Source organism: Primulina tabacum, chromosome 9 (assembly GCF_025594145.1).
Source record: "Primulina tabacum isolate GXHZ01 chromosome 9, ASM2559414v2, whole genome shotgun sequence".
In the NCBI taxonomy this organism is placed as follows: Eukaryota; Viridiplantae; Streptophyta; class Magnoliopsida; order Lamiales; family Gesneriaceae; genus Primulina; species Primulina tabacum.
The window spans coordinates 20,505,245-20,516,620 of record NC_134558.1 but is presented as its reverse complement, the minus strand read 5'-3'; the positions used below and the strand labels follow the sequence as shown (position 1 = coordinate 20,516,620).

The 11,376-nt window shown below is 36.5% G+C and overlaps 1 protein-coding gene across 1 annotated transcript; it reads left to right on the top strand.

Moving 5' to 3' along the window:
• The first annotated feature begins 8,996 nt into the window (after nt 1–8,996).
• LOC142554977 (GATA transcription factor 16-like) lies at nt 8,997–10,251 on the top strand. Its single transcript, XM_075665599.1, has 4 exons — nt 8,997–9,191; nt 9,227–9,489; nt 9,576–9,713; nt 9,806–10,251. The coding sequence occupies exons 2-4, from the start codon at nt 9,469–9,471 to the stop codon at nt 10,115–10,117; spliced, it is 471 nt and encodes a 156-aa protein (XP_075521714.1). The 5' UTR covers nt 8,997–9,191; nt 9,227–9,468; the 3' UTR covers nt 10,118–10,251.
• Nucleotides 10,252–11,376: the final 1,125 nt, after the last annotated feature.

The following is an 11,376-nucleotide window of genomic DNA, read 5'->3' as shown; positions in this document are numbered from 1 at the left end:
TTCATTGTGTTATTAAAACGTAGCTAACTTTAATAATAATCCCATATCGCAAGTGAGTTCGAGAGAATATCTTGTGCTAGGAACAGGTAGTATAGTCCTTGGATCTACAATTTACATAGAAATATGAAATTGGGTACATGTTGATAGTTATAGTCCTAAGGGTCAAAAGCTAGGGGATTTCATAGACCGAAATGCAATTCACCTTTGATAAATAATTAAAGAAATTTAAAAACTTCATTGAGTGAAATTAGTTTGGCACAACTCGAGAGGACGTGTTCAATTGTGTAGGAAATCCTGTCAAAAGCGTAAACAATTGTCGAGGTTAATTGGTTAAATTAGGGAGGGGTAGGTGAACCAGAATTCCCAGCAAATTCATTTGTCATTGAATTTTAATTAATCATTTTAGTCATTCATTTAATTTTTGAATATTGTAGTTAGTTATTAGTTGCGTCATTTCAGTAGTTAACTATTAATCTAATTATCGTTGCTAAAAGTGGAACAGTTGAAAATAATAATTGTATAAAACGGTCTTTGTGGGAACGATACTCGTACTCTCGTACGCTATATTATTACTTGACATCGTGCACTTACGATTATTTCGAGCTTAATTATTATAAATTTTTATCAAGGATTTTACGGTGCAAGTTTAGCTCGATCAATATCGACAAACAAGATTTCATGATCAGTCAAATACAAGACCGATTCATACTTAAAAGATTTCAAAAAGCCCGAATGTTCATTCAACCTCATTCTAAACACTCTGACTGTATTAACCGATCATATCGACATGCCGTCTCTAATAGCTTCTTAAAAATTATGAATTGTTTGTATGGTAGGCAAGCAACATCGAGAGATCATTCCTAAGAAGAGTTTGTGAAGAGAGTCACGAAAGTTGCAACTTGTAAAAGCTGACATCCGCGGCCCCATCACACCCGTGTCCAACAGTCATAAAAGGTACATAATCACCTTTATTATTAATTATAGCATAAAGTTATGGACTTATTTCTTAAATGTTAAGTCAGAAGCTTTTAGTGTGTTCAAAAAATTCAGAAGTTTGGTAGAGAAAGAGACAGGAAATTATGTACGTTTTCGTCGTACAGACCGAGGTGGGGAAATCACATCAATGGACTTCAACGAATTTTGCAGCACAAATGGCATTAGCAGGCAGCTCACTACAGGTCATAATCCATTGAAAAATGGGGTTGCAGAGTGAAAGAACACAACGATCATTAATATGGTGCAGTGCATGTTATCAGAGAAACAAGTTCCTAAACAATTCTGGCCGGAAGCTGTTAATTGGACTATTCATCTTCTCAATTAATGCCCTACGCTTGTAGTAAAAGATAAGATTCTAGAGGAAGCATGGTGCGACTTCAAACCCATCAGTGAATCATTTCAGGGTGTTCGGTTGTGTAGGACATGTTCACATTCCCGCAACCAAAAAGAAGAAGCTTGATGATAGGAGACTCCGGTATGTTTTCCTCGGCGTGAGTGAGGAATCTAAAGCTTATAGAATGTATGATCCTATTTCGAAAAAGGTTATTATTAGCAGGAATGTGAAGTTTGAGGAGGCAAGCAGTGGATTGGAGTGCAAGAGTTAAAGAAGCTCAGCATGATGTCTTTGAGTGTAGAGATGAAGGTGATGAGAAAGAGGTCAATGAAGAGGAAGACCATGTTGAAAGTGGTGCCATCGGTTCATTCTCAAATGCTTCAGCTGAAGAAAATAGTCCAAGCCGAGTTCAAGGGGGGATAAGAAGGCAACCACCTTGGATGGAAGATTTTGTAAGTGGTGAAGGATTATCTGAAAAGAAAGAAAATAATTGTGTAATGTTTACTGCCATTAGTGATCCCATGTCCTTTGAAGAAGCTATCGACAATCGAAATGGAGAAAAGCTATGGAGTTAGAGATCAAAGCCATCGAAAAGAATGAGACATGGAAATTAACTACACTACCGATTGGAGCAAAAAAAATAGGAGTAAAATGGATATTTAAAACTGAACTGAATGATAATTGGGAGTTGATAAATATAAAGCTCGATTGTTAGGGGATATTCTCAGAAGTTTGGGATAGATTACAATGAGGTATTTGCTCCAATAGATCGTTGGTACAAAATAAGAATGATTCTAGCACTTGTTGCTTATAGAGGTTGGAGTGTGTACAAGCTCGATGTAAAGAGTGCATTCTTATACGAAGAGTTGAATGAGGCAGTATTCATTGAGCAACCTCCGAGTTATTAAGTAAAGGGAGAAGAAGACAAGGTATATAGACTCAAGAAATCCTTTTACGGACTCAAACAAACTCCACGAGCTTGATACAGCAAGATTGACTCATACTTCACCAAGAAGTGTTTTGAAAGGTGTCTTAGTGAACATACTCAGTTCACAAAGATGGAAGAAGGGGAGAAACTTCTCGTGGTAAGTGTGTACATTGATGATTTGAGTTTTTTTGGAACATTATATGTCCGCAATCTTAATTGATTTTGATGTTAACAAAACTTGCTATTTTGTTGCGAATGAACTTACCTAAGTGTGCAGTTAGCTGAACGTAACTGAAGCTATCGAAGAATGCAAACTAAAAGTACCAACTGATTAATCGACTGAACCAGTTCAAGTGATGAATCGTAAACCATTTCAATTGATTGTCCAGCTGATAAGTGGTTCAACAAAAGACCTTCAGAGCTTGGCCAGCTGATGAAGAGTTCAACTGATGAAGAGCCCAGCTGACCAGTTCAACTGAAAGAGTGAAATCAGTTCAACTGATGAGTCAACTGATTTCACCAGCCCAACTGAAAATCAGTTCAGATGACCAGTCCAGAGCATCAGTTAGAACCAATCAGTTGCATAACACGACAAGCTTATTCAATGAAATCTAGTTGTGTACAAAAGTACAAAAGCAATTGTTCAGCCGAAGGACAATAATAAACGTTGCATCAATGTTTAAAGCTAAAATGTTTCAGAATGGTTGTCGAAAAGTACAAGACAAATATCAAGGAACGGATTCAAAATGCAACAGATACAATAATTGACACTCATTGTACGATCAAACTTCGTGCCTATAAATAGAATATGAAGTTCAGTGAGGACAATATAACAATAAGAGTGTGTGAAGAAGAAGGGCAAACTAAAAGCCTTATCAGCTTACAAGAAATAATCAGCCCAGTTGTGAGGGAACACTTCAACATGTTATCAGCTTAGTATAGAAGCTCTTTTCCCTCAGTGTGTAAGAACACCTTCCCAGTGTATTCATTGTTCAGTTCTCACACACACTCACACACTATCTGTAACTTCCGAAAAATTAACCTATGTAAACCGCATGCATGCAAAATTATTTTATTTGCTTAATTGTTTTATTTAATTGCTTTTAAATGCTAGCATGGTATTTATTATATGATTAAATGCATGATTGCATAATTAAATGATAATATGACATGATTTCATGGAATTAAGGATTTTACCCGAATATTCGATAATAAGCATGGTAAAGGAGACTGGGGACGACCAAGACAAGAATATGTATTTTTATTTAAATAATGGCAAGGCTTCCTAATATGATTAAAAATTATTTAATTTTCCTAAAAATGTTGGAGTTCGAATTATTTTACTAGTTGATCTCGATTTTTCCCGGGAAGCCGATTTTTGGCAAACGAGAAGTTTTAAAAGATCAAAAATATTATTTTATGGAAACTAATTTCATAAACTTTTATTCTTTAATTAATTAAGTGTTATTGGGTCCAGTTTAATTAATTTAATTAGACCCAATTACCCTTAAGCTTGCAAGCCCAAAATCAAAGCCCATTTAACTTGTTAATTAAATTATAAATAAGACTCCTAGGTCTACTAAACCTTACAATTCACCTCCATCAGCCGTAAATCACACCAAGCACACACCAATATTTTCAAAAAAAAGGAGGAAGAAAAAACTTGTGTTCTTCGTCGTCTGGTCGTCTAACGTCGCACTCTCGCCAACGATCGTATATTCGAGCGTTATAGAGGCAAATGCACGTTTTTTAAACCCTTTTAAATATCATACAAATAATATTATGCATGATTTAATTGTTTATGCATGAAAAATAGGAGTTTGAATATTTTTACGGTAGATCGTATAATTTCAAAAACACGAAGATTTTATGGTTATATGAAGAACTCTATGAATCCAACGGACACGCTGCCAATACATGATAAAATATGAATGAAATATGGTTAAAAATGATAAAGAAGTAAAGGGAAAAAGCTGGAAAACTGTGGGAGAAAAATACAGAAAGGAGCCGTGGATTGGTTTGGATTGTACAAATTCAAGGGACTTGGCAAGGGTGTATGGGGTCATGGGGCTCGACTAGGTCTCAAGGAGGGCTCTTATGGATCGTGGTTAGGTCCTAGGAAGAGTCCTAGGAGGGCCTGGCGGTGAGCCTTGGGCTGGGGAAGAGTCCACGTAATGAGGGACTCTCCCTCAAAGCATGCTCGCTGCTGGTGTTACGTGAGAAAGAGGCTTGCGGCTGGCCGGGGGGCGAGCTAGGGTGGTCTGTCAGGGTCCAAGGGAGATGGGCAGGGGTCGGGCCAAGGGTTGGTGCAGGTGGATACGCTGTGGCTCGAGCAAAACGTGGAAATCATGAGGGATCACCATGTAGGAGCACAGGTTGCTGTCTTGGGTTCAGGGGGTTTGCTGCTTGGGTTCCAAGGCTTGGGCTGGTCTGGGCTAGGTCTGGGTGTGGTCCAGGGATGGTTAGGGTAAGTTGGGCTCGGTGGTGGCTCGGATAGAGGTGTCCTAGTGTCACTAGGAGTCTATAGGCGTGAGTTCAAGCCATGTGCAGGTTGGGTCCGGTTCCAGGCGAGTTTGAGCGAGCTAGGGCTAGGTTCTATGGGCTGGGCTTGGTCAGGAGGATGCCTAGATGGGTTGGCTCGAGATGGCTCGGGTGTGGCTCGAGTAAATTGGGAGATGGCTCGGTGTGTTCCTATAGGGGTCAATTTCGAATTTAATAAGACTAAAATTAGAACCATGGGTCCAAGGGTGTGGTTCATGGCTCACAAGAGTAGAATAAATAATAAAAATGTTATATTTAAAATTTGGGGTCAAAATAATGAGTTTGGAATTATCCGAGATTTAATTGCCTCACGAAATGTTAATTAAAGAATTAACTGAAAAGCCTAGAGAAAAAGATAAAATCGAGAATTTTTACGTACAGTAGCAAAACAATAATTTTACACTTAAAAAAATATGTAAGCGCATGGCAGCGTCTCGAAGAATCATAACGCGTGTTAAATGATATTTTAATGATTTAAAATGATGATTTTGATGTTAATGTGTTATTTTATGATTTATGATAAAGTTGTGCAATTTTTACTGTCTAAAATGCTATTTTCGGAAAGTTATGTTATTTTATGATTTTTAAAGAAAAGAAAAAATATTTTGAGGGATGTGAATTGACTGTGACATATGTTATATGATTTGTGGGGGATCCGTTTATGTAGAGGACGGTGAACTTACAATTTTATGGGGATGTCGTGAGAGGAAAAGGCCCAGAGGGAACCCATTTACGGGAAAAGGCCCCCGAAGGAACCCATCTATGGAAAAGGCCCCAGAGAGAACCTGTCTATGGGAAAAGGCCCCCGAGAGAACCCCGATGATCGTATTTCCATGGTGGAGCCTAGTTCACACTCCCATGGGCCATGTGGAGCTGAAGACTAATCAGTTGACCGGAGGATAAGCTAGTCACTTTCAAGGATCAAACTTCACCCAAAATGATATATGATGAAAAGATTTATGATTAAAATGATTTTATGGTATATGACATATGATGATGATTAAAGCCATTTTTAAAATGATTTATTTATACTCAAAGCTTATTTTTAAATGATTTTTATAGGAGTTATTTATGTTTAAAGTTATTTTAAAATGATTTTACGATATATAATTTATTTATGCTTAAATAATTTTAAATGGTTTATTTATGATTAAGAGATTATTTTAAATAGAAGTATGATTTTAATGCATGTGATTTTATATGTATTATTTGCTATCCATGTTTAGAAAGTGCTGAGTATTTAGACTCACTAGGTTTATATGATGCAGGATTTGATGATTTATGCGGAGGTGCTGACGATTTGAGTGGATCGAGTGCAGCAGTACACACCCGAGGGCCTTTATGTTTTCGCACTAGCTAGATGGATTTATGATTTAAAGATTATGTTAATGTTTTTATTAAAAATATTTTTATGCTTTATTTATTTGTTAGTTGATCTTTTTAAAGGTCAATTTAGGAAGTTTTAGTTAGTTGATGATGTAGTATTTTATTTTATGCACTTGAGATTTTAAATTGTTAATTATTATGATTGTTAGAAATGGTAAGTTATTTTATTTAGTCTTTTAGAATTTATGATTTATGATTAGTAAAAAAAAGTCGTGATCGTTTCACTATCACTCACATATATCAGAGAATAGACCTTAAAAGATCAGTTGAGTGAATCTTGCACAAAGACGTAAAACGTGTGCATGTAGTCTTTGACACGGAAGTTAAACAAGTGTTGGCTGAAATGTGTTGTCTTCGGTCTAGACTAGGAGTTCAGTTAGGCAAAAGAGTAAGTCCTAAGCTGAGTGGGTTTGTACAAGATCTTGTATAAATCAAAGTCTTCTAGTGTATCATATCCGATGAGGTAGAAGGGGTGACATAGGAGCAGTTGAAGTCTCCTAACATCCATAAACATATCTTATGTGCTAATTGTTTAACTATTGTTTTCAAACTGATTTGATCAGTTCGAGCTGTTATCAGTTCAGTTCTCACCATAATTGAACTGATATATGCAAGAGTAGATCCTCTTTATATCAGTTAATCAGTTTACACAACTTAAAAGCTTTAAAACTGATTAGCTTTCTTAACGAAGGATTATTTCGAGTATTTTTCACTTGGTTTAAAACCAAATTCGATCTAATTTATCGGTGTTTACATTCTTAGAACACGAGTTATTGCAGCTCATTGAGAATATTGTGTTTGAAGCAACCTCAAAGTTGTCCGAACCGATCCATCAAGTTTTACAATGAGCGATGAAGCAATGATCAAAAGGTTAAAAGACTAAATGAAAAAAAAAGTTTGATTTATCTGATCTTGGGAGGATGAACTAATTTCTCGGTGTGGAAATGGTGCAAGGCAGTAAGGAATATTCATAAACCAGAAAAAGTATGCTAAAGAAGTTCTCGAGAGGCTTGGCATGAAGCATCGCAATCCTGTGAAAATAAACCGGGGTTTAAACTTGGAAACTATAAAGATGGTATCAGTGTTGATGCTATTGTTTATAAACAAATGGTGGGCAATATCATGTATTTAACTTCCACCTTACCTGACTTAGCATATATGGTGAGTTTGATCAGCATGTCATGGCTTTAAGGGTACTATTGAGTTGGGAATATTTTACAAGAGATGTGAAGAAGAGAAATTGGTGGCCTACTCAGATAGCGACTATGCAGGAGATGTAGAAGAGGATCGGAAAAGAATGTCAGGGTACGTGTTCTTGCTTAGCTCAGGTGCAGTAGCATGGTCCTCAAAGAAATCACCGGTAGTCACTCTACCACTGAAACTGAGTTCATAGCAACAACCTCTTGTGCATGTCCGAGTGTGTGGATACAAATGATTCTCGAAAAGCTTGGTCATGAACAAAGTAAGTGCATGGTTATTTTTTATAACAGCAGTTCGACCATAAAGCTGTCGAAGAACCCTGTTATGCATGGTATGAGTAAGCATATTGATGTTAGTTTCAATTTCCTTCGTGATTTATCAAAAAAGGGGATTGTTAAGTTAGAGCACCGTGGTTCAAAATATGAGTATGCGGACATTATGACTAAGACCTTGAAGCTGGAGGTGTTAACAAGACTAAAGGAGTTGCTTGGTGTTTGTTTAGTGCCAAAGATAAATTGACTGAACTGCAATTTGCAGGTTAGTTTAAGGGAGGATATGTTAAGAATGTTGGTGTCTTTTGTGACCAAGGGAATTAGACCGAGTCACACTTCAGTGGTTGCTTCAGTTAATAATGCCTTGTTTTGTAGGACTGTAGATTAGGTTTGAATCATTCTAGTAACGTTTCCATTTTGTTCTACGTTTATGTTTTGTATAAGACTTGTATAAAGCCACAATATTATTCATTCAATAAAGCCAGTTTCGAACCTACAATTTTGGGTTTAGAGTTTGAGAGTACAACACAAACAAGGCGTGTTTAGACCCAATATATTATTATTACTATTAATGATCATGATAAAATTGAATTTAAGAAATGATATTTAACGGTATTTTTCAACTCGTGAGATAATATGATAAATGATAAAACGATAAATTGAAATATAAAGATCTCATAGTTATCTTTAACTCCAATTATTTTAAAATAATAACAAGGAATATGTAACAAAATAATATTTTGTCTGAACATGAATTTGAAATATAACTTTTTGAAATTTTTAACATTTGTTTGATCTTTGTTTAGAATCCTTTGTTTATCATGTATGATTATTTTTTGAAGAAATGTCACCGTTCAATTCTATTCACAAACCTCGGACGCTTACCTTGACATAACCAATTTTATTGCATTAAAAAAACGTAGGTTGTATGTTTTGTGATCCGTAACTGTAAAACACCTCAGACGTATCAATATTCCCCCCCAAAAAACATGTTCATTGGGTAGACCCAATATTTATTTTTTCTTTAGCCGATAGTTTTTTACCAAATAGAGAAACCCCATCATATATTTGATTGACTACCAAATTTTGCCACGAGGGAGGGGAAATCGTGTGCGGCGCACGTGTGAGAAAACCCTAGTGAAAAACCTGTTCTATGGCGGCAAACACCAAAATATTTCTCCCGAATTCCCAAAACACCCCCATTCCAATGAAATTAAACAAAGGCGCCGTTTTCTAAGTCTTGGCGGGGCCGTAAAAGATTGGAAACCCATGCCCTTTGTAGTCTTTTCATTTTTCCCCCGATTTAGGGTTTCCCTTGTGTGATATATAAAGTCCCTCGAAAATTTCTCTTTTCACAATCGCCCCCAATTTCACTCTCCGATACTTCTTCGTCTTCTGCTTCTGTGGGTGTTGTCTGAGTTTCGTTTTCAATCCCGATTCCTCCACTCCCACCATTCCCTTAAGCCTTCTTCTTCGACTTCGAGTGCTTTTCCTTTGTTTGTGTACTTTGGATAGAGAGATAAGAGGCGTTGATGTCTTGGTTTAACTCGTATTTTCACTTCGCTAGAGCCTTATCATATGCCAGCGTTCTGGTGTTTTCGTTGTTTGTGTGTTATTAGACGTATGTTGATCAAGGTTTAGATTCGTTTCAAGCTAGTATTGAGTTGGGTCTCTGGTTTCCTTTCGATTTCACGTGGATCTGTGATCTTTGTTTTGGTTGGTTTGATCGGGAGTTGTTAGGCACCCTTTTTCTGTAATTGATCTAGTATTTCATCTGGGATTTTGTGAGATCTTTGATCGCGAGCCTGGAAATGGTGGATCTGAGTGATAAAGTAAGTGATCGCGATCGTCATTAGCTCGAGGGTTCTTTTTTGTATTTGATCAAGTTAGATAAAATCATTCGGACTTTTTGTCTCAGGGATCAGAATCCGAAGAGATGAGTAGCCAAACTCCGACCCCTGATAGATTATCATCCGATAGCACAAATGTCAAGACATGTGTTAACTGCGGCACCTCAAAAACGCCCCTCTGGAGAGGCGGTCCAGCTGGTCCCAAGGTATATACATACAACAACCCTGTCTGTATAGGCGTCCCTTTATTTTGAATATTTAACGTTTACACTCGAGGTTTTTGTCGTTTTGCCTGCAGTCATTGTGCAATGCATGTGGGATCCGGAGCAGGAAAAAGATAAGGGCCCTAATGGGTGTCGCAAAAGAGGAAAAGAAAGCCAAGAAATCAGCAAATGCCAGAATTTTCAGCCATCAAACCAGCAGCAGCAACAGTTGCACAGGCAGCAGCGGAGAGAGTACCGGAAAGATTGGGAAGAAATTGTGGGCATTTGGGTTGGATGTGGCTTGGCAGAGACCTAGATCAAACATCAATCACAGGAGAAAACTTGGGGAAGAAGAGCAAGCTGCTATCCTTTTGATGGCCTTATCTTGTGGCTCTGTTTACGCTTAGTGTTTGTACTAAGTGCACTAGTAGTTGTACCTTTAAATTAATTGTGAGCGGCAACACGAAGGAAAAATGGCTAAATGGGCTTTTCTAAGTGTACTTTTGGGGTAGATTAATAAAATTTATTCCAAAATTTGTTTATTTATTTTTGGGAGAATATAGTTAGGTGTTTTCATATGATGTATGACAAATATCAAGAAAATTTAGATGACAGATGTTTGTTTGGTGTAAGATAGGATATGCCACCTCTCGATTATGGATCTTATCTTTATCTTATGGCGTCAATCTGTCGAAATGATTGGTACAAAATAGAGGGTAAACGTTTCATCTTCGATCTTCCCTCCGAAAAAAAGTGTCATTGGGTGATACTTGGATTATTTTTTTAAACGCTTGTAGCATGGATTCAGTAAAATTGTGTTTATTTTTTCATGCTAATCCAATGTTTGATATATTTTTAATTAAAACCACTCAATCTACTCCCAATGGACTATATTGTACTAATCTGGTTAAAATAAAATCATGTCATAGTCCAATATTAATAATCTATGTTTCTATCAAACGTGACTTCTCCTATAAATTCTTTTCTCCAACCAAGAAGCCCGAAAAAGAGTCTTTCTCCATCTAAATAACAACGTATGAAGAAAGGGGCATGGTTCAGGTTTTTGCTGTCTGCGGCAAAATCTTCAGAGATCAAGTAAATATTGTTGAAATTTTTTGTTTCAAACGTGTATTTGCACAAGCTGTTGTAAAAATTAAGTTTTGTTAGGCTATATTTTTTGTTGTTAGTTGCGAAAATTTCAGAAATCTTAAGAGACTCTCACTGTGTCGGTAAATGACATTTCTTTCTGTTTATGGTTTCTGAAAAATGATTTTGATTTCTAGTTTGGGTTGACGTGGTTGAATTCAATCTTGTCTTCTTTTGTGTTTGTAGTTTCTCTGTTTGAGGCATCGTTGTATCTTTCGTTTGTAAGATTATTCTTCTACCGAGCTTGTTTCTCGATTTCATTTATGTTATTTCATTACAAGAAGACCAAATCTGAATAATCATCTGTGAATTTATTACTTAAGACACTGTCAACTATGGTAGTATAATAATGGAATAGTTTTTTTAAATAGTGATGATTTTGTTAATAATAAAGAAACTACTGCTTTTCATATTGCATTTTAATTTGTTTTGAAGTGTATTTCAACGTATTTTTAAATAAGCATTGATAAACAAGAAATTTGTTGTTCAACCTACAATACTGTCTTCGTTTACAATATAT

Bases quoted from the DNA above. Each gene is read 5' to 3' on its own strand.
- LOC142554977 (XM_075665599.1), top strand. From the start codon at position 9,469: ATGGTGGATCTGAGTGATAAA. The intron at 9,490-9,575 runs GTAAGTGATCGC...TTTTTGTCTCAG, and splicing joins TGGTGGATCTGAGTGATAAA to GGATCAGAATCCGAAGAGAT. The intron at 9,714-9,805 runs GTATATACATAC...TTTTGCCTGCAG, and splicing joins GCGGTCCAGCTGGTCCCAAG to TCATTGTGCAATGCATGTGG.